The following is a 23,924-nucleotide window of genomic DNA, read 5'->3' on the forward strand; positions in this document are numbered from 1 at the left end:
GCCAAAAAAAGGGGGTACTTATGTATGGCAGAACGGGCCAACCTGGTCTTTCATAATAAAGAGATAGACGGAACTGCTATGAAACGGCTTATTAGCAGATTAATAGATCATTTCGGAATGGGATATACATCCCATATACTGGATCAAATAAAGACTCTGGGCTTCCATCAAGCCACTACTACATCGATTTCTTTAGGAATCGAGGATCTTTTAACAATACCCTCTAAAGGATGGTTAGTCCAAGACGCGGAACAACAGAGTTTTCTTTTGGAGAAACACTATTATTATGGAGCTATACACGCGGTAGAAAAATTACGCCAATCCGTTGAGATATGGTATGCTACAAGTGAATATTTGAAACAAGAAATGAATTCGAATTTTCGAATAACGGATCCTTCTAATCCAGTCTATCTAATGTCTTTTTCAGGAGCCAGAGGAAATGCATCTCAGGTACACCATTAGTAGGTATGAGAGGGTTAATGGCGGATCCTCAGGACAAATGATTGATTTACCTATTCAAAGCAATTTAACGCGAGGGACTTTCTTTGACAGAATATATAATTTCCTGCTACGGAGCCCGAAAAGGGGTTGTAGATACTGCTGTACGAACAGCGGATGCTGGCTATCTACACGTAGACTTGTTGAAGTAGTTTCAACATATTATTGTGCGTAGAAGAGATTGTGGTACTATCCAAGGTATTTCTGTGAGTCCTCAAAATGGATGACGGAAAAACTTTTTGTCCAAACACTAATTGGTCGTGATTAGCAGACGATATATATTTGGTTCACGATGCATTGCTTCTCGAAATCAAGATATTGGAATTGGATTAGTCAATCGATTCATAACTGCCTTTCGAGCACAACCGTTTCGAGCACAACCAATATATATTAGAACCCCCTTTACTTGCCGGAGCACATCTTGGATCTGTCAATTATGTTATGGGCGGAGTCCCACTCATGGGATCTGGTCGAATTGGGGGAAGCTGTAGGTATTATTGCGGGTCAATCAATTGGGGAGCCGGGGACTCAATTAACATTAGAACTTTTCATACTGGTGGAGTATTCACAGGGGGTACTGCCGACCTTATACGATCCCCCTCGAATGGAAAATCCAATTCAATGAGGATTTGGTTCACCCCACACGTACCCGTCATGTGCAGCCTGCTTTCTTATGCTATATAGACTTGCATGTAACTAATTCAGAGTCAGGATATTCTACATAGTGTGAATATTCCGTTAAAAAGCTTGATTCTAGTGCAAAATGATCAATATGTAGAATCTGAACCAGTAATTGCGGAGATTCGTGGCCGGAACGTCCACTTGCATTTTAAAGGAAAAAGGTACAAAGCATATTTATTCCGAATCAGACGGGGAAATGCACTGGAGTACTGATGTTTACCATGCGCCCGAATATCAATATGGTAATCTTCGTCGATTACCAAAAACAAGCCATTATGGATATTGTCAGTAAGTATGTGCAGATCCAGTATAGCATCTTTTTCGCTGCACAAGGATCAAGATCAAATGAATACTTATTCTTTTTCTGTTGATGGAAGATATATCTTTGACTTCTCAATGGCTAATGATCAGTAAGCCATAGACTGTTGGATACTTTTGGTAAAAAGATAGAGAAATTCTTGATTATTTAACGCCAGATCGAATCGTGTTCAACGGTCCATTGGAATTGTTTCTATCCTTCCATTCTTCAAGATAATTCAGATTTGTTGGCGAAAAAGCGAAGAATAGGCTCGTCGTTTCCATTACAATATCATCAAGAACAAGAAAAAGAGCGAATATCCTGTTTGGGTATTTCAATGGAAATACCCTTTATGGGTGTTTTACGTAGAAATACTATTTTTGCTTATTTTGACGATCCACGATACAGAAAAGATAAAAGGGGTTCAGGAATTGTTAAATTTAGATATAGGACCCTGGAGGAGAATATCGGACCCAAGAGGAAGAGTATAGGACTCGAGAGGAAGAATATCGGACTCGAGAGGAAGACTCAGAAGACGAATATGAGAGCCCAGAGAACAAATATAGGACCCGAGAGGGAGAGGGCGAATATAAAATCCTAGAAGACGAATATAGGACTCTAGAGGACGAATATGAAACCCTAGAAGATGAATATGGGATCCTAGAGGACGAATATAGGACTCTAGAGAAAGACTCAGAGGAAGAATATGGGAGCCTAGAGAACAAATATAGGACTCGAGAGGGAGAGGGCGAATATGAAATCCTAGAGGAAGAATCAGAAGAAGAATATGGGAGCTCTGAAGATGGCTCAGAGAAGGAATATGGGACTTTAGAAGAAGACTCAGAAGAAGACTCAGAGGAAGACTCAGAAGACGAATATGGGAGCCCGGAGGAAGATTCTATCTTAAAAAAAAGAGGGTTTTATTGAGCATCGAGGAACAAAAGAATTTAGTCTAAAATACCAAAAAGAAGTAGATCGGTTTTTTTTCATTCTTCAAGAACTGCATATCTTGCCGAGATCCTCATCCCTAAAGGTACTTGACAATAGTATTATTGGAGTCGATACACAACTCACAAAAAATACAAGAAGTCGACTAGGTGGATTGGTCCGAGTGAAGAGAAAAAAAAGCCATACAGAACTCAAAATCTTTTCCGGAGATATTCATTTTCCTGAAGAGGCGGATAAGATATTAGGTGGCAGTTTGATACCACCAGAAAGAGAAAAAAAAGATTCTAAGGAATCAAAAAAAAAGGAAAAAATTGGGTTTATGTTCAACGGAAAAAATTTCTCAAAAGCAAGGAAAAGTATTTTGTTTCGGTTCGACCTGCAGTCGCATATGAAATGGACGAAGGGATAAATTTAGCAACACTTTTCCCGCAGGATCTCCTGCAAGAAGAGGATAATCTCCAACTTCGACTTGTCAATTTTATTTCTCATGAAAATAGCAAGTTAACTCAAAGAATTTATCACACGAATAGTCAATTCGTTCGAACTTGCTTAGTAGTGAATTGGGAACAAGAAGAAAAAGAGGGAGCTCGTGCTTCTCTTGTTGAGGTAAAAACAAATGATCTAATTCGCGATTTCCTAAGAATTGAGTTAGTCAAGTCTACTATTTTGTATACACGAAGAAGGTATGATAGGACAAGTGTAGGATTGATTCCCAATAATAGGTTAGATCGCAACAATACCAATTCCTTTTATTCCAAGGCGAAGATTCAATCACTTAGCCAACATCAAGAAGTTATTGGCACCTTGTTGAATCGAAATAAAGAATATCCATCTTTGATGATTTTGTTGGCATCCAACTGTTCTCGAATTGGTTTATTCAAGAATTCTAAATATCCCAATGCGGTAAAAGAATCGAATCCTAGAATTCCTATTCGAGATATTTTTGGGCTCTTAGGCGTTATTGTACCTAGTATATCGAATTTTTCTTCATCTTACTATTTATTAACGCATAATCAGATCTTGTTAAAAAAATACTTGTTCCTTGACAATTTGAAACAAACCTTACAAGTACTTCAAGGACTTAAATACTCTTTAATAGACGAAAATAAAAGGATTTCGAATTTTGACAGTAACATCATGTTGGAGCCATTCCATTTGAATTGGCACTTTCTCCATCATGACTCATGGGAAGAGACATTGGCAATAATTCACCTTGGACAATTTATTTGTGAAAATTTATGTCTATTTAAATTACACATAAAAAAATCTGGTCAAATTTTCATTGTTAATATGGACTCCTTTGTTCTAAGAGCAGCTAAGCCTTATTTGGCCACTATAGGAGCAACTGTTCATGGTCATTATGGAAAAATCCTTTACAAAGGAGATAGGTTAGTTACGTTTATATATGAAAAATCGAGATCCAGTGATATAACGCAAGGTCTTCCAAAAGTAGAACAAATCTTCGAAGCGCGTTCAATTGATTCACTATCGCCGAATCTCGAAAGGAGAATTGAGGATTGGAATGAACGTATACCAAGAATTCTTGGGGTTCCCTGGGGATTCTTGATTGGAGCTGAGCTAACCATAGCCCAAAGTCGTATCTCTTTGGTTAATAAGATCCAAAGGTTTATCGATCCCAAGGGGTACAGATCCATAATAGACATATAGAGATTATTATACGCCAAGTAACATCAAAAGTAAGGGTTTCCGAAGATGGAATGTCTAATGTTTTTTTACCTGGGGAATTAATAGGACTATTGCGAGCGGAACGAGCAGGGCGGGCTTTAGATGAATCGATCTATTATCGGGCAATCTTATTGGGAATAACAAGGGCTTCCCTGAATACCCAAAGTTTCATATCTGAAGCAAGTTTTCAAGAAACTGCTCGAGTTTTAGCAAAAGCTGCCCTACGAGGTCGTATTGATTGGTTGAAAGGTCTGAAAGAAAACGTAGTTCTGGGGGGGATTATACCTGTTGGTACCGGATTCCAAAATTTGTGCATCGTTCCCCACAAGACAAGAACCTTTATTTAGAAATTCAAAAAAAAAATCTATTCGCGTCGGAAATGAGAGATATTTTGTTTCTCCATACAGAATTAGTTTCTTCTGATTCTGACGTAACAAACAATTTCTATGAAACATCAGAGACCCCGTTTACCCCTATTTATACGATTTAAGTATACATAAAGCAATTTTTTTTACTTTAATTTAAACTATACTTTTGACCTTAGAATGCTAACAGGTCTGATTTTCGATTTTGTACTTAAATTTAAATTGTATTTTAATAAGTAAAAGAAGTCAGTTAATTCATTAAGGCTATGTTTATACCGTGTATCAATGGTCAAGAAGGTTCCATTGGAACAATTATTATTTATTTCAAGCTATTTCGGCTCTTTCTTATCTTCAAAAAGAAATGAATTCCGTAATGGTAACACGAAAAAAGAAAAAAAAAGGAAGTGTGGAAAAAATGACAAGAAGATATTGGAACATCAATTTGAAAGAGATGATAGAAGCGGGAGTTTCATTTTGGTCATGGTATTAAGAAATGGAATCCCAAAATGGCCCCTTACATCTCGGCAAAGCGTAAAGGTACTCATATTACAAATCTTGCTAGAACAGCTCGTTTTTTTATCAGAAGCTTGTGATTTAGTTTTTGATGCAGCAAGTCAGGGAAAAAGCTTCTTAATTGTTGGTACCAAAAAAAAGAGCAGCGGATTTAGTAGCATCAGCTGCAATAAGGTCTCGTTGTCATTATGTTAATAAAAAGTGGTTCAGCGGTATGTTAACGAATTGGTCGATTACCAAAACTAGACTTTCTCAATTTAGAGACTTAAGAGCAGAAGAAAAAATGGGAAAATTCCACCATCTCCCAAAAAGAGATGCGGCAATCTTAAAGAGAAAATTATCTACCTTGCAAAGATATCTCGGCGGGATCAAATATATGACGAGGTTGCCTGACATTGTGATCGTCCTTGATCAGCAAAAAAGAGTATATAGCTCTTCAGGAATGTGCCATTTTGGGGATTCCTACTATTTCTTTAGTCGATACAAATTGTGACCCAGATCTTGCGAATATATCGATTCCTGCCAACGATGACACTATGACTTCAATTCGATTATTCTTAACAAATTAGTATTTGCAATTTCTGAGGGCCGTTCTCTCTATATAAGAAATCGTTGATTAAGAAGAATAGTGAATTCTTGAGCAACTGCGTAGATTTATAGGATTAATTACTATTCTTTTTTGTTTTGCATAGATAAAAGAAGGGAAATATTGATATATATATTAGAGGGTATTGATATATATTATGATCTGATGTGATTTCTTGGTATATTAAATATAAGATTAATACTTCAAGTTGCTGAGTTGAGAAAGAGATGCTTGAATCAAAAGAATTCCTTTTTTGAAGTTCAATTTTTATCAGAGGACAATATGAATATTACACCATGTTCCATTAAAACACTCAAGGGGTTATATGATATATCGGGTGTAGAAGTAGGGGCAACACTTCTATTGGCAAATAGGAGGTTTCCAAATTCATGCCCAAGTACTCATCACTTCTTGGGGTCGTAATTACTATTTTGCTAGGTTCAGTTATCATAGCTGTTCGGAATCCACAAACCATCCCGACCGATGGTCAGAATTTCTTCGAATATGTCCTTGAGTTTATTCGAGACTTGAGCAAAACTCAGATTGGAGAAGAATATGGTCCCTGGGTTCCCTTTATTGGAACTATGTTCCTTTTTATTTTTGTTTCGAATTGGTCAGGTGCTCTTTTACCTTGGAAAATTATAGAGTTACCCCATGGGGAATTAGCAGCGCCCACGAATGATATAAATACTACTGTTGCTTTAGCTTTACTAACATCAGCGGCATATTTTTATGCGGGTCTTAGCAAAAAAGGATTGAGTTAATTTCGAAAAATATATTAAACCAACCCCAATCCTTTACCTATTAACCATCCTAGAAGATTTCACAAAACCATTATCACTTAGTTTTCGACTTTTCGGAAATATATTGGCGGATGAATTAGTCGTTGTTGTTCTTGTTTCTTTAGTCCCCTTAGTAGTCCCTATACCGGTCATGTTTCTTGGATTATTTACAAGCGGTATTCAAGCTCTTATTTTTGCAACGTTAGCCGCAGCCTATATAGGTGAATCCATGGAAGGTCATCATTGAATTAACTAGTTTTTGAAATAGTCTTTCTTTTTTTAGCTTAGCCCAATTCATGCATGATTCCGGATAATCCTCTTAGTTGGAAAACTAAATAGTTCGAAAGGCGTATGAATATACAACCTAGAGTTGTAGGAGAGAGAATAGACTATATTATGGAAGAGGTAAAGTATATATGCATTCAGGGGGCCAAGTCAGGTTAGATCTATATCTTTAATGCCTATAAGACAGTCATCTTTTGTGTGGCTTTCTAAAGAATGATTTTAGAATCGGATTCAATAGAAAATGAGAAAATAGGCAAACAAAATAGAAGAAACAAATGTATATGGGATTTTTTTATTCCTAAGTTAGATTCATTATCTAATCCGATATATAGAATTCCCTTCTATATGGAACTGGATTCCATATCTAGTTCTATGCAGCATATTGTTATCAATTGTATATCTTGATTTGATTCCTATTGGATTTGGATTAGTTCGATTTCAATAGGGGTTCTTCCTGTATTTCGTCTTTTATTATGTTAGATGAAGGGGAAAAAAATGGGAACTCAAAGATATCGAAGAGTAAAAAAAAGGATGGAATAAAAGAGTGATTGGTTGAAAAGAAAGAGAAATAGAATAATGAGAATCATATGGATTTACACAAACCTCTAATGATTAGAAACTAAAACGAGATCTCGAAGTAATTCGAACGATTTCGATTATCATTTATTTGTACTTATTAGTTACTTTCTACCCGATAGAGCTTAGAAGTTGGAAGTAATAATTTCTTGGTTGATTGTATCCTTAACCATTTCTTTTTTTTTGACACGAGGAACTCATCATGAATCCACTAATTGCTGCTGCTTCCGTTATTGCTGCTGGATTGGCCGTAGGGCTTGCTTCTATTGGGCCCGGAGTTGGTCAAGGTACTGCTGCAGGACAAGCTGTAGAAGGTATTGCGAGACAGCCAGAAGCAGAAGGTAAAATAAGAGGTACTTTATTGCTTAGTCTAGCTTTTATGGAAGCTTTAAACAATTTATGGACTGGTTGTGGCACTAGCGCTTTTATTTGCGAACCCTTTTGTTTAATCCTAAAAAAGAAAATGAGTCCTTTAGATTAGATACTTTTTTCTTTTTTTAGTACATTGGCATTTGCTTATGTAATTCTAAGTATATCAATACTTTACTTTACTCCTATTTATTATATTATTTCTTTTTTATATTATTCCGGAAATTTTGTATTTATCGGGACAGACAATACCCTAGGAACCCCAAGAAGGGCTGATTTGAGCATGATCAATTTAGAGGATATGCTCGCCCTCTTCCTTCCCGTCCTTAGTTTAGGACAGTGGAAAGTATTTTTCCTTTTATTTTAGGAATTTTGGGAACATTTCAACAAAGGAGATCTTTCACAGGTCAAACGAGACCTAAGACTTAATCTAAAAGAAATTATTAGATTGAATCTATTTGCATTAAAAAAAACCGATCAAAAAAGGACGAGCGAAGTAAGTAATCGAAAAACTTTCTTCTTTGTTCGTCCTATCTATAAGAGGAGAGCATATGAAAAATGTAACCCATTCTTTTGTTTTTTTAGCTCACTGGCCATTCGCTGGGAGTTTCGGGCTTAATACCGATATTTAGCAACAAATCTAATAAATCTAACTGTAGTGGTTGGTGTATTGATTTTTTTTGGAAAGGGAGTGTGTGCGAGTTGTCTATTTCAAGAATAGATTGGATCTATCCGGCTGCACTTTAGAATATTTTTAGTATTTTTTTTGATAAATAAGAAAAGGTGCACGATCTCGACGAATTACTTCTGAATAACTTCAGAAATCATATGGAAGAACCATAGCATTTCGCGATTCATTGGTAAATTTACTTTGATTCTCTATAGACCAATAATGTGAGACCATTAACACGGTTAAAGCTAAACTGCTTGAAGTCCGGGCAAAAAGGGGTACTCTTTCTACAACTACATTAGTATTAGTCTCGAAATGCTTTAAACGGGAAATAGCTAGTGTAGAATTTATCTGATATAGAACACTCATATCGATAAAATAGTTTGAACTATTTACTAGAAGGGCACGCAGCCCTTTTTCCAATGCCAAATCGACGACCTATGTATAAAAAAAAGAGAAATTTTTTGGATTTGAAGAAAAAATAAAAGGAATTCTATCAATTTTTATTTTCCATTTATTTAGTTAGTTTTTCTTAATGAAATTGAAATTATTAACTAACAGAGCAAACACAAATAAAGAAACAACTTTGCTGACCATGATAGATTTTTATCTAGTTGGAAGAGTCCTCTTAATATTCATCTAGTCTTATATAAGTTTGGGTATATAGAAATACAAACAGAAAAGAGAGGATAGAGGATAGGCTCATTACATAAAAAAAAGATATGGAAATAGCCATAATACATAACAAAAAAGAAAAAAAGGAGCGGGAGAGCCAAATGAATCGAAAGATTCATGTTTGGTTCGGGAAGAGATCATAAAAATTGTAAACTTAATAGCAAGATAATCTACTTTCATTAAAAGATTTATTAGATAATCGAAAACAGAGGATTTTAAGTACTATTCGAAATTCGGAAGAATTGCGTAAAGGGACCCTTGAACAACTCGAAAAAGCTCGTATTCGATTACAGAAAGTCGAACTGGAAGCAGATGAGTATCGAATGAATGGATACTCTGAAATAGAACGAGAAAAAGAAAATTTGATTAATGCTACTTCTATTAGTTTGGAACAATTAGAAAAGTCTAAAAACGAAACCCTTTATTTTGAAAAACAAAGGGCGATGAATCAGGTCCGACAACGGGTTTTCCAACAAGCTGTACAAGGAGCTCTAGGAACTCTGAATAGTTGTTTGAATACCGAGTTACATTTCCGTACGATTCGTGCTAATATTGGCATTCTCGGGGCCATAGAATGGAAGAGATAATTCAATTTATTAGGTTTTGAACTTCTACTTTTGTTTAGAATTTAGGCATTATTTTTCCCTTGCTTCCAAAAAAAAAAAAATTAAAGAAACACTAATGGCAACCCTTCGAGTCGACGAAATTAATAAAATTCTCCGCGAACGTATTGAACAATATAATAGGAAAGTAGGGATTGAGAATATCGGTCGCGTAGTGCAAGTGGGGGATGGGATTGCTCGTATTATAGGTCTTGGTGAAATAATGTCAGGTGAATTAGTCGAATTTGCAGAAGGGACGAGAGGTATTGCTCTGAATTTGGAATCTAAAAATGTTGGGATTGTATTAATGGGCGATGGGTTGATGATACAAGAGGGAAGTTTTGTAAAAGCAACAGGAAGAATTGCTCAGATACCCGTGAGCGAGGCTTACTTGGGTCGTGTTATAAATGCTCTCGCTAAACCTATTGATGGGAGAGGCGAAATTGTCGCTTCAGAATCTCGCTTAATTGAATCTCCTGCTCCGGGTATAATTTCTAGGCGTTCCGTATATGAACCCCTTCAAACAGGGCTTATTGCTATCGATTCGATGATCCCCATAGGGCGCGGTCAGCGAGAGTTAATTATTGGGGACAGACAGACTGGCAAAACAGCAGTAGCCACAGATACAATTCTCAATCAAAAAGGTCAAGATGTAATATGTGTTTATGTAGCTATCGGTCAAAGAGCATCCTCCGTGGCTCAAGTAGTAACTACTTTCCACGAAGAGGGGGCCATGGAATACACTATTGTAGTAGCTGAAATGGCGGATTCACCCGCTACATTACAATATCTCGCTCCTTATACGGGAGCAGCCCTGGCTGAGTATTTTATGTACCGCGAACGGCATACCTTAATAATTTATGATGATCTCTCCAAACAGGCACAAGCTTATCGCCAAATGTCCCTTCTATTAAGAAGACCTCCCGGCCGCGAAGCTTATCCAGGGGATGTTTTTTATTTGCATTCACGCCTTTTAGAAAGAGCCGCTAAATTAATTCTCTTTTAGGCGAAGGGAGTATGACCGCTTTACCAATAGTGGAGACTCAATCTGGAGACGTTTCCGCCTATATTCCTACTAATGTAATTTCAATTACAGATGGACAAATATTCTTATCCGCGGATCTATTCAATGCCGGAATTCGACCTGCTATTAATGTGGGTATTTCAGTTTCCAGAGTAGGATCCGCAGCTCAAATTAAAGCCATGAAACAAGTAGCTGGCAAATCAAAATTGGAACTAGCTCAATTCGCAGAATTACAAGCCTTTGCACAATTCGCCTCCGCTCTGGATAAAACAAGTCAGAATCAATTGGCAAGGGGTCGACGATTACGGGAATTGCTTAAACAATCCCAATCAAACCCTCTCCCAGTGGAAGAGCAGGTAGCTACTATTTATACCGGAACGAGAGGATATCTTGATTCGTTAGAAATTGAACAGGTAAAGAAATTTCTGGATGAGTTACGTAAACACCTAAAAGATACTAAACCTCAATTCCAAGAAATTATATCTTCTAGTAAGACATTCACCGAGCAAGCAGAAACCCTTTTGAAGGAAGCTATTCAGGAACAGCTTGAACGGTTTTCCCTTCAGGAACAAACATAAATATAGCATGTCTACTCTTATTAGTATAACTCGTGTTAGTAGAAGAGGAATCAAAGATTTTTCATTTGAATCATGCAAAATTTTTTTTCGTTTTTAGTATAGTTATTTAAAGAATAGATAGAAAAAAGATTGCGTCCAATAGGATTTGAACCTATACCAAAGGTTTAGAAGACCTCTGTCCTATCCATTAGACAATGGACGCTTCTCTTTCTTATTTTATTCTTTCTTTTTATATTTCAGAGAAATAATAAAAAACTGTTAGACCGAAACTCTTTTAGGAAAGAAAAACAAATCCATATACCATATACAAATGGATGATACATATATCATAAAGAAGGAATATGGAGCAGGTAGTCAGTATCGAACCCGTAACCCCAAGGTTATGAGCTTTGTGAGCTACCAAACTGCTCCACCTTCTTAGCGGGAAACTAGTGGGTTGGATAGGCCCCTCTACCATATCTATACAAATAGAATAGTCCATTTATACAGAATGGTAAAGAGGGCTCTTCTACGATCATCAATTCGAGAAAACCATACAAATATGAAAGAAAGGGTATTTTATCCTTACCAACTGGATCTTGTTGCACCCGGTAACAAACATGCATAAACCATTTCTCGAAGTATGTGTCCGGATAGCCCAAAGTCTCGATAGTTAGCTCTAGGTCTTCCGGTTAAAAAACAACGTCGATGAAGGCGTGTAGGTGCACTATTACGTGGTAGGGATTGCAATTTTTCTTGCATTTTTGTTTTTTCGCTCAAACTCAAAGGGGAAACTTTGCTTCTTATCTTTTTTTTTGAGGATCGACGAATCAAATGATATTTTTGTTCTAATTTCTGCCGCTTCTTCTCCCTCTGAATCAAACTTTTTTTTGCCATAATGTGCCGTTCCTATTATTACCAAGTATATGGTTCTAATCCTAGATAGAAAAAATAAATAGCAAAAATCTAAAAAGGCGGATCCTCCCTCTCCATCAAGAGTAATGAACTGGGTTCTGATACAGTACAAAAAAAAAATAACTAAATTAACCAAACTTGCCTGATGTTGAGGCAATCAAGAAAGCTGCATAAGTGAATATATAACCCACGGAAAAGTGGGCTAATCCGACCAATCTTGCTTGCACAATGGAAAGAGCCACGGGCTTATCTCTCCAGCGAATTAAATTAGCCAAAGGTGTCCGTTCATGAGCCCATGCTAAAGTCTCAATTAATTCCTGCCAATATCCACGCCAGGAAATTAAGAACATAAATCCTGTAGCCCAAACAAGATGTCCAAATAAGAACATCCAAGCCCATACTGATAAACTATTCATCCCAAAAGGATTATATCCATTAATAAGTTGTGAAGAGTTTAACCATAGGTAATCTCTTAACCATCCCATCAAATAAGTGGAGGATTCATTAAATTGTGAAACGTTGCCCTGCCATAATGTAATGTGTTTCCAATGCCAATAAAAAGTAACCCATCCAATGGTATTTAACATCCAGAAAACTGCCAAATAAAACGCGTCCCAAGCAGAAATATCACAAGTACCGCCGCGCCCTGGGCCGTCGCAAGGAAAACTATACCCGAAATCCTTTTTATCCGGCATTAATTTGGAACCGCGTGCATCTAAAGCACCCTTTACTAAAATCAATGTAGTTGTATGCAAACCTAGAGCAATAGCATGATGAACCAAGAAATCCCCAGGTCCTATTGTTAAGAAAAGCGAATTACTATTCTCATTAACAGCATTCAACCATCCGGGCAACCATATGTTTCGACCTGCATTGAAAGCGGGGCCATTCGTTGAAGATAAGAGTATATCGAACCCATATGTCGTCTTACCATGAGCAGATTGTATCCATTGGGCAAATATAGGTTCAATCAAGATTTGCTTTTCTGGAGTACCAAAAGCAAGCATAACGTCGTTATGAACATAAAGGCCCAAGGTATGGAATCCTAGGAAGAGGCTAGCCCAACTTAAATGAGATATGATAGCTTCCTTATGGTCTAACATTCTTGCCAATACATTATCTTCATTCTGTTCCGGATTGTAATCCCTAATGAAAAAAATAGCTCCATGAGCAAAAGCCCCTGTCATGATGAACCCTGCAATGTATTGGTGATGAGTATATAAAGCAGCTTGAGTAGTAAAGTCTTGTGCTATGAATGCATAAGCAGGTAAAGAGTACATATGTTGAGCTACTAAGGAAGTAATAACCCCTAAGGAAGCTAGAGCAAGGCCTAATTGAAAATGAATCGAATTATTGATTGTATCATAAAGGCCTTTATGCCCACGTCCTAATCGACCCCCCGGAGGAGTATGTGCTTCTAAAAGATCTTTGATACTGTGCCCAATTCCGAAGTTAGTTCGATACATATGACCGGCAATGAGAAAAATAAATGCAATAGCTAAATGATGATGAGCAATATCGGTCAGCCACAAACTTTGTGTTTGTGGATGGAATCCCCCAAGAAGGGTCAGAATGGCAGTTCCCGCTCCTTGAGTGGTACCAAATAAATGATTACTCGAATCAGGATTTTGGGCATAAAGATTCCACTGACCCGTCAGAAGGGGACCCAACCCCTGGGGATAGGGTAATACATCTAAGAAATTATTCCATCGAACGTACTCCCCCCTGGATCCGGGAATAGCAACATGAACTAAATGTCCTGTCCAAGCCAAAGAACTTACTCCGAAAAGTCCTGACAAATGATGATTCAGACGAGATTCGGCGTTTTTGAACCACGAAAGGCTTGGCTTCCATTTGGGTTGTAGATGTAACCAACCCCCTATTAAGGATAGCGTAGAAAGAAATAATAGAAAAAGAGCTCCAGTATAAAGATCTTCATTGGTGCGCAATCCAATTGTATACCACCACTGATAAACCCCAGAATAAGCGATATTCACTGGACCGGCAGCACCTCCTCGAGTAAAGGCTTCCACAGCGGGTTGCCCAAAATGAGGATCCCAAATGGCATGAGCAATAGGTCTTACGTGTAAAGGATCCTGTATCCATGATTCAAAATTTCCTTGCCAAGCTACATGAAACAGATTTCCGGACGTCCATAGAAAGATTATTGCTAACTGCCCAAAGTGAGAAGCAAAAATGTTCTGATAAAGACGTTCCTCAGTAATATCATCATGACTTTCGAAATCATGTGCGGTAGCAATACCAAACCAAATACGACGAGTAGTGGGGTCCTGAGCTAAGCCTTGGCTAAACCTGGGAAATCTTAATTCCATAATGCCTTTCAAATCCTCCTAGCCACTATCCTACTGCAATAATTCTCGCTAAGAAGAATGCCCATGTTGTGGCAATTCCACCCAGAAGGTAATGGGTTACTCCTACAGCACGTCCTTGTATAATGCTCAAGGCTCTAGGCTGAGTAGCAGGAGCAACTTTTAATTTGTTATGAGCCCAAACGATAGATTCAATGAGTTCTTGCCAATAACCACGGCCGCTGAATAAAAACATTAAACTGAAAGCCCAGACAAAATGAGCGCCTAAGAAAAAAAGACCATATGCAGATAATGAAGAACCATAAGACTGAATTACTTGGGATGCCTGTGCCCACAAGAAATCTCGAAGCCAACCATTAATCGTAATGGAACTCTGCGCAAAGTTTCCCCCTGTGATATGAGTTACTATCCCTTGATCACTTATAGTACCCCAAACATCCGACTGCATTTTCCAACTGAAATGGAAAATGACTACCGAAATAGAATTGTACATCCAGAATAGACCTAAGAAAACATGATCCCAGGCGGATACTTGACATGTTCCCCCTCGCCCAGGTCCGTCGCAAGGGAAGCGAAAGCCAAGATTTGCTTTATCAGGTATCAGACGGGAACTGCGAGCAAATAAAACACCTTTCAAAAGTATTAATACAGTCACATGGATGGTAAATGCGTGAATGTGATGGACTAAAAAATCTGCGGTTCCTAATGGAATAGGTAACAAAGCTACTTTGCCGCCTATAGCTACTAACTCGCCGCCTCCCCACGTTAAGCTGGTACTTGTTGTTGCACCAGGAGCTGTTACGCCAGGCGCGCCAGCATGGATATTTTGTATCCATTGAGCAAAGATGGGTTGTAATTGTATGGCGGTATCCGAAAACATATCTTGGGGACGGCCTAAAGCACTCATGGTATCATTATGAATGTACAAGCCAAAACTGTGAAAACCCAGAAATATACATACCCAGTTAAGGTGGGATATGATTGCATCGCGGTGTCTAAGGACGCGATCTAATAGATCGTTGTATCGAGTAGTTGGATCATAGTCTCTTACCATAAAAATGGCTGCATGTGCAGCAGCACCAACTATTAGAAATCCGCCAATCCACATGTGGTGTGTGAACAAGGAAAGTTGTGTACCGTAGTCAGTAGCTAGGTATGGATAGGGGGGCATAGAGTACATATGATGAGCTACAACAATAGTTGTAGAGCCTAGCATAGCTAGGTTAAGAGATAATTGAGCATGCCATGACGTTGTTAGGATTTCATAGAGACCTTTATGGCCTTGTCCTGTAAATGGGCCCTTATGAGCCTCCAAAATATCTTTAAGTCCATGACCAATACCCCAATTGGTCCTATACATATGACCAGCGATCAGGAAAAGAATAGCAATAGCTAAATGATGGTGTGCAATATCGCTCAACCATAGACCACCGGTTATTGGATCTAGTCCTCCGCGAAAACTAAGAAATTCCGCATATTTGGACCAATTCAAGGTGAAAAAAGGGGTTGCTCCTTCGGCAAAACTAGGATAAAGTTGAGCCAAAAGGTCGCGATTCAAGATAAATTCATGAGGAAGTGGTATCTCTTTAGGATCAACCCCAGCGTCGAGAAATTGGTTAATCGGTAAAGATACATGGATTTGGTGTCCCGCCCAAGAAAGAGACCCAAGTCCTAATAATCCCGCTAAGTGGTGATTCAACATGGATTCTACATCTTGGAACCAGGCCAATTTGGGAGCGGCTTTGTGATAATGGAACCAACCGGCAAAAAGCATTAACGATGCAAAAATCAATGCACCAATTGCGGTACAATAGAGTTGTAATTCACTAGTTATTCCGGATGCTCGCCAAATCTGAAAAAAACCAGAGGTTATTTGGATTCCTCGGAAACCCCCGCCTACATCACCATTCAAAATTTCTTGTCCTACTATTGGCCAAACTACCTGAGCACTGGGTCCAATGTGAGTAGGATCGCTTAGCCATGCTTCATAATTGGAAAAACGGGCACCGTGGAAGTACATGCCACTCAACCAAAGAAAGATAATGGAGAGTTGGCCGAAATGAGCACTAAAGACTTTTCGGGAGATCTCCTCCAAATCACCGGTATGACTATCGAAATCGTGAGCATCAGCATGTAGGTTCCAGATCCAAGTGGTAGTATCGGGGCCCTTAGCTATTGTTCTTGAGAAATGCCCGGGTCTGGCCCATTCCTCAAAAGATGTTTTTATAGGATCCCTATCCACAGCAATTTTAACTTCTGGTTCCGACGAACGAATAATCATTAAGTCCTCCTCTTTCCGGACAAGACATACAAAGAGACCCGCCAACTGTCTTTTTATTGAATCTTTTAAAGATAGATATTATGATTAGTCCTTTTCTTTACTATCTACCGTCCTTCTATTTTTTTTTTTTAGTTATTCACTGGAGCAATTATATATTGAAGTCAATCCGAGGCAAGTGTTCGGATCTATTATGACATAAGGATTAGGTGCCTAACGGACATTGGTTATTCTGGAAAATTATTTCCCGACATAACAAAAAAATCTTTTTTTACGTTTTAATTTAAGAAGCTGGTGTATTTTTTTTCTGAGGGTATAAGCCCCTATCTACATCTACTTTCCTTGAGTGAGCATAATATAGATTTTTTGATTCGATTCAAAATTCCAAGATAACTCATTAGAATTATTAATAAGACCGTCCTGATATATTAGGTAGGAATATTTAGATTGCCGATTTTTATGTACTTTATTACTTCTGTTCCAGAGCCTATCCCTATTGTTTATCCTTATGAAATATGATATAAAATTGAAGGTAGAAGAAAGGGATATAATGAAATTCTTGATTTGATTTTCAACCAAACCACCCTTTTTATGAAAATGGAGAGTGGTCTTATTCAAATTCAAAGCGCTTCGTAATCTTTAACCAGTTCTGTGCTTCAATATAATTTCCTGGAGTAAGCGCTATAGCTTGTTTCCAATACTCAGCAGCTTGATCAAACCAAGCTTCCGCAATTTCCGAATCGCCCTGTAGAATGGCCTGTTCTCCTCGGTTGGAATAGGCAGTTCCTTTCCCTAGAACCGTACTTGAGAGTTTCCTACCTCATACGGCTCAGAAATTGCTATCTTAATTTCCCCTATCTTAACTGAATTCGATTTCTCAAAAATCAATCCAATTTCTTCTTGGGTTAAGCAGAAGAAGTTAATTACCTAAGTTTCAAACCCTAATTTTGATCAATAATCAGTTTGATCTTTTCTCCCACCTTCAGAAGAATGAAGCATAGATAGACCTATATCCTTCGTTCGAATTTTCTGAAAGGTAACTATCTCGGTTTCGTTTCTTTCATATATGAAATTTCTATAGAATCCTGGAAAAAGACCTTTTTCCATAAGAAAGAAAAAAGAACTTACTATCTTTGGGATCTGATACTACACCGCTGCTTAATCCCTTAGTGGATCGGCTTTATTACATAAGCGGATTCCTAAATTTTGTCCCATATCGTGGTATAATGAAGCAGTTTTTTTTAGTTGTATCGACCCAGTCGCTCACTAATTGATCTTTACGGTGTTTTCTCTATCAATTTCAGCTTTATCCATAGAATAGTAGTATAGGCTCTACTTTCTTCCTATTTTGATTCTCGTGAAGTGTCCTTCCTTCCTACAGCTGATAGGGTAAAATCGTTGTTTTGACGATCCCTATGTAGAAAGCCCTCTTTTCTAGTATTCACTAGAAAATTTCCTCCTTTCTTTTTTTTCTTCTTTCTATAGTGGAGATAGTCGCACGTAATGACAGATCACGGCCATATTATTAAAAGCTTGCGGTAAGAAGGGGTTTCGTTCTAGCGCCCGGAAATAATATTCCAAAGCCTTTGTATGCTCTCCATTGCTTGTGTGTATAAGGCCTATGTTATATAGTATATAACTTCGATCATAGGGATCAATTTCTAGTCGCGTAGCTTCATAATAATTCTGCAAAGCTTCCGCATAATTTCCTTCGGATTGAGCCAACATCCGTTACGGTCGTTCATTCTATTCAAAAAATCTCCGTTCCAAAACCGTACATGAGGTTTTCATCTCATACGGCTTCTCCCTTCTATACATAGTACTAAGCGAAAAATCTATAGAATAAAAATCGAATTAGTCCCATCTCATTATGGACCGAAGGGGGCTGGTATTTTTCCAAGAAATCTCTAGCCAACCTTCCCCCAAGAGGTTTTTCTTAACACCAATGAATTATATTAATGCTAGAGGAAAACGATAGCTCCAAGAATTTCTTTGTTCTCAACGCCTCCTATTTAGAGGAATTAGCCACTTCAACGACCTTTGATGGTTATAAGGGTATCCAAAGTACAAACCTGATGGTTGTTTGTTATCCCAACCATTCTTCCCAACCCTGATACCAATCAGGAAAGGGCTAATTTCTAACAAAGTTTTTCTCTTGTTGATTCCTATTTCGTGGTGTAGTGCTTTTCTCCCCTATGCTGCCTATTGGTACTAGTAGAGTCGGATTGCCCTGTAATACAGAACCTATCCTGTAGGTGTAACCTTTCGCTCAATACTCAAATCTACAATTGAAGCATCTGAGGCCACATCAATCGAGGATACACGACAGAAGGAATTGTTAGTTCACCTCACCTTCCCCAAGCGCGGGTTTCCTTTACTAATTTTGTTCTCTCTATGCGAACCCTCTCTCTTTCTCGTAAGAATGAGATATAGGTAGGGCTAAAAAAAAAAAGAGTCAAATCGCACCATCTCTATAATAAGTAAATGCCCTTTTTTCCCCGGAGGTTGTCGGAATTATTTGCAATAAAATATTGGCTACAATCGAGGAGGTCTTATCAATGAAATTTCCATTTATACGGGATCTAGGCATAATTCCCAACCCATTCTATATAGAATTCTTTTCATTCTATCACAAAATAACATAAAAACAAAACATTCGATTCTTATAAATCGATCCATATGCTCTAAATGGATAAGAGAGATATGGATTTTCCGCTCAGCTCAAATTGTCTCCTTTTCCTTCTGTTTGGACAAGAAGAGAAGAGATATGAAATATTTGACTAAGACTGGATTTCATTCCACTTTCCTATTTCTCAACAACAACTTCCCTCATCAGCTATTTCGCGTTTTCAAAGTCATTAATTGCCCCATACCCCTTTTATATTTAGATTGTATGGCGTAATGTACCTTATGCAAATGGAATTCTAGGGTTCCTTTATTTTCTTATGGAATAAGAAGAATTCTTCCATTCTCTTTTTATTTTGGTTTTCCCCAAAGAAAAACTTTTCGAGGGAGCAGAATTCCTAGTAAAAAAATACAGGATCCTTCCACTTAGATGAAAAGGAATTTTTCCATCCAATCCAATAGAGCCATGGAATTCCCGAGCCGTTGTGGCTGTACCTGTACTGCAGGAATACGAAAACTCGCTATTCACTCAGTTTATTTTCCATAATAAGATTATGTAGGAGAGATGGCCGAGCGGTTCAAGGCGTAGCATTGGAACTGCTATGTAGACTTTTGTTTACCGAGGGTTCGAATCCCTCTCTTTCCGTTTCTCTTAATTCATCAATGTTAGCGATCACAATGTATCAAATTAAATAACAATTTATTCCAACAATAATACCTTTAATTAATAGAAATTCTCTATAGCAAATTACTGTGGTATGTAAAATACACATCGAGGAAATAACAAAAAAGAAAAAAGTATCCTAGGGTTAATCTATTTCTGCTAGGTGAACGGGAAAATACGAATTAAGAGCCTTAGGTCGATTTAGTTCGGGGAAAGGGGAAGGGGAAAAAAATTCTATGAACCTTTCCTTTTTTCGTTAAGTTCAAGTCTGGCGAGAATAATATTCTACAACTAACAACTCATTTATTTTGAGACCGACCCACTTCCTATCTAGAATTTTTTTTACTAGTCCTTTATATTGCAATGTGTCAACCGTCAAATGCTTTGGTAATTTGCCCGGATCGGATGAAGCAATATAATTTTGAACCAAACGTTTTGATCGTTGGTTATCCTTCGTAGTAATAATATCTCGGGGTTTGCAACGAAAGCTTGGTATATCAACTATACGACCATTAACTAAAATATGTCTATGGTTAACTAATTGTCGGGCCCCAGGAATGGTTGAAGCCATACCCAATCGAAAAAGGATATTATCCAAACGCATTTCAAGTAATTGTAGTAAAACCTGACCTGTGGATCTTTTTGCTTTTCCAGCGATATGTACATATCTAAGTAATTGTCGTTCTGTCAGACCATAATGAAAACGCAATTTCTGTTTTTCTTGAAGACGAATACGATATTGCTCTTTTTTCCCAGAATGGAATTTCTTTTTCTGATTACTTCCGGATTTAGGCGTTTTTCTAGTGAGTCCTGGTAAAGCTCCCAGACGGCGTATTTTTTTTAAACGAGGCCCTCGATAACGGGACATGAAGACTCCTTTTTTATTTTATTGAAATTTCATTTTACACAATAAATTTCGTTCTATTTACATTACAGAATACAGCGAAATTCAAACAGAATTAAACTAAAGGATAAACAGAGTAAAATCTACTAAAGTAACACAAAAAATGGAGTAACACAAAAAATGGAATTTCATCAACATCTGGATTTTTTGTATATATATTATTTATTTTTATGCTTTGTATCTAGCAAAATTGTAAGGTAAAACGACATAATAGACCCTGGATTCCCCATTTTATTCGGAGAAAAAGAGAAATTCTTGTTCATAGAACATCGATAGAAAAAAAAGCCGACTATCGGATTTGAACCGATGACCCTCGCATTACAAATGCGATGCTCTAACCTCTGAGCTAAGTGGGCTTACATAACAGAAATAGTGTAACAAATAAAAATATATATAGGGAATCTGTAAAATGTCAGATCTTAATTATTAATCTTAGTTATTAACTAGTTCTAAATTGGAAGTTCCACTTAGATAGAAAAAAAAAAATACTAGAATTTCATAAAGATAAAGTTAGCTTGATATGCTTAACTAAATGATATTCTTAAATAGGATTATAGAATTTATTGAACTTTCTTTTTATTTCTCTAATTCGCAAATGGATTTTTTTAATAGAATCTATTCCAAATTCTATATTGAATTTGATTTCAGATATTTTCAATTTGATATGGCTCGGAGGAATAATCTAATACATAGAAAAGAAGAAAAAGAAGAATATATATGAATAATATAATAAAGAGAAAATGCCAAGAGATTGGCATTTTCATTTGATCATTATATACATTTTTGAGATATTTTGTTTTTTATTTGTTAATAATTTAAGGATAAATAGTTCACTAAGGAGAAGATAGAATCATAGCAAATGAAATTTCTAATTCAGTTTAGAAAAAAAGAATGAATATCAAGCGTTATAGTATGATTTGGAATACTCTAAAAAAGGAAGGAGGGAGGCGGGAGAGAGAAAAACTTTTGGATATATTCATTCCGATTGAATTGCAAATATATCAACGATAAAATCAATGCAATTCTGAATTGCAATAAGCGAGCGGGGTGTCTCAAATAGAGATGAGTTGCTAGACTACGTCGAATAATGAATTCAATGATTCAAAAAAAACTAAGAGATGGATTAAATTATACAAGGAATCCTGGTTTCAAAGAAAAGTAAAATGGGGATATGGCGAAATCGGTAGACGCTACGGACTTGATTGTATTGAGCCTTGGTATGGAAACCTGCTAAGTGGTAACTTCCAAATTCAGAGAAACCCTGGAATGAAAAATGGGCAATCCTGAGCCAAATCCCTTTTTTGAAAAACAAGTGGTTCTCAAACTAGAACCCAAAGGAAAAGGATAGGTGCAGAGACTCAATGGAAGCTGTTCTAACGAATCGAAGTAATAACGATTAATCACAGAACCCATATTATAATATAGGTTCTTTATTTTATTTTTAGAATGAAATTAGGAATGATTATGAAATAGAAAATTCATAATTTTTTTTTAGAATTATTGTGAATCTATTCCAATCAAATATTGAGTAATCAAATCCTTCAATTCATTGTTTTCGAGATCTTTTAATTTTTAAAAGTGGATTAATCGGACGAGGATAAAGAGAGAGTCCCATTCTACATGTCAATACTGACAACAATGAAATTTCTAGTAAAAGGAAAATCCGTCGACTTTATAAGTCGTGAGGGTTCAAGTCCCTCTATCCCCAAACCCTCTTTTATTCCCTAACCATAGTTGTTATCCTTTTTTTCTTTTATCAATGGGTTTAAGATTCACTAGCTTTCTCATTCTACTCTTTCACAAAGGAGTGCGACAAGAACTCAATGAATCTTATGCTATTCATTAAATAGATGATTTCTTTTTTATTTCTTTTTTATTTATTAGAGTAGAGTATCGGCAAGGAATCTCGATTATTAATTCGTTTTTTTTAAGTATTATTAAGTAAGCCATCCACAATGCATAGGACTACCCCTCCCCATTTCCTAATTTTGAATGGAATACTTTATTGATTTTTTAGTCCCTTTAATTGACATAGATGCAAATACTTTACTAAGATGATGCACAAGAAAGGGTCAGGATAGCTCAGTTGGTAGAGCAGAGGACTGAAAATCCTCGTGTCACCAGTTCAAATCTGGTTCCTGGCACAGAAAAAAAGGATCTACTGAATAGATATTGATACAAATATTTTGAGATGGATTGGGGTAAATATTTATTAAAAATCTACTTAGTCTTTAGTCTAGAGTAAGTAGATAAATCTCTAGAGTAAGTAGATAAATCTCTAAACACTTCTTTTTCTTTTAAAAAAAGGGTTTAAATCTCTGGTTCTTTATGGTATAGAAAGAGGTGAGATTAGGTGCCCTTTTCTTCATTTTGCATTTCTTATTAATTTTGTATACCGCTATTCCGAAGAATATATTTTTTTTTATTCTTGCTTATCCTACTTTCCCAGTTGTTCTAAGTAATATGCGCGGTACAAAGTTCGTGGTAGGAACTTCTTTGAGTCATTGTATTTTTCTGTTCATACGAAGGAAACAAATATGTGATTTTCCAAATTGGAAAATAGAAATGAAGCCCTTTTTGTTCAGTCTATCTGGACCTTTTTGTATAATAGGAATTAATTAGAATATTATATTCTAAGTATTTCGTTTCGTCTAGGAACAGAACGTCAAAATATTCCTTGACTTGAATAAAATCTGGAATTGTGTTGTATAAGTGAACATGAATTTATTATCACTCAATGAGCATCTTGTATTTCATAGAAATTGGGGGTTATATAGTCCTTACGTAAGGGCCAGCCTATCCAACTTTCAGGCATTAAGATACGTTTAAGACGTGGATGATTATCATAAGAAATTCCCACCATATCATAAGATTCGCGTTCTTGAAAATCGGCACTTCTCCAAACCCAGAAAACAGACGGGATTCTAGGATTATCCTTTTGGGCAAAGACTTTTATGCATACCTCTTCTGGGTTATCTATACCATACTGTATTCTCGTAAGATGATACACGCTAGCTAAAGATCCACCGGGTGCTACGTCATAAGCACATTGGGAACGTAAATAATTGTAACCATATACATATAAAATGACAG

General features: G+C 37.0%; 2 protein-coding genes, 4 non-coding genes and 2 pseudogenes across 7 annotated transcripts in view; 4 read left to right on the top strand and 4 right to left on the bottom strand.

Moving 5' to 3' along the window:
* LOC118474766 (DNA-directed RNA polymerase subunit beta''-like) overlaps positions 1-23,924 on the top strand; it is a 31,386-nt pseudogene continuing 7,462 nt past the window's right edge. Inside the window, exon 1 of the transcript XR_004854397.1 lies at positions 1-23,924. This exon is cut by the window's right edge and continues 7,462 nt beyond it. The product of XR_004854397.1 is annotated as a DNA-directed RNA polymerase subunit beta''-like (transcript).
* On the top strand, positions 5,842-6,910 carry LOC118474771 (ATP synthase subunit a, chloroplastic-like; annotated as a pseudogene).
* TRNAR-UCU (transfer RNA arginine (anticodon UCU)) lies at positions 11,267-11,338 on the bottom strand. Its single transcript has one exon. It is a non-coding gene; the product is annotated as a tRNA-Arg (tRNA).
* Positions 11,891-20,335, bottom strand: LOC118474767 (photosystem I P700 chlorophyll a apoprotein A2). Its single transcript, XM_035963764.1, has one exon. The coding sequence runs from the start codon at positions 14,361-14,363 to the stop codon at positions 12,159-12,161; it is 2,205 nt and encodes a 734-aa protein (XP_035819657.1). The 5' UTR covers positions 14,364-20,335; the 3' UTR covers positions 11,891-12,158.
* On the bottom strand, positions 14,871-19,263 carry LOC118474772 (photosystem I assembly protein Ycf3). Its single transcript, XM_035963767.1, has 3 exons — positions 19,105-19,263; positions 18,141-18,368; positions 14,871-17,409 (listed from the first exon to the last, which is right to left on the bottom strand). Exons 1-3 carry the CDS (start codon positions 19,226-19,228, stop codon positions 17,249-17,251), a joined length of 513 nt encoding a protein of 170 aa, XP_035819660.1. The 5' UTR covers positions 19,229-19,263; the 3' UTR covers positions 14,871-17,248.
* TRNAS-GGA (transfer RNA serine (anticodon GGA)) lies at positions 19,823-19,909 on the top strand. Its single transcript has one exon. It is a non-coding gene; the product is annotated as a tRNA-Ser (tRNA).
* TRNAT-UGU (transfer RNA threonine (anticodon UGU)) lies at positions 21,115-21,187 on the bottom strand. Its single transcript has one exon. It is a non-coding gene; the product is annotated as a tRNA-Thr (tRNA).
* Positions 22,903-22,975, top strand: TRNAF-GAA (transfer RNA phenylalanine (anticodon GAA)). The gene has a single exon. It is a non-coding gene; the product is annotated as a tRNA-Phe (tRNA).

Source organism: Zea mays, unplaced genomic scaffold (assembly GCF_902167145.1).
Source record: "Zea mays cultivar B73 unplaced genomic scaffold, Zm-B73-REFERENCE-NAM-5.0 scaffold_33, whole genome shotgun sequence".
In the NCBI taxonomy this organism is placed as follows: Eukaryota; Viridiplantae; Streptophyta; class Magnoliopsida; order Poales; family Poaceae; genus Zea; species Zea mays.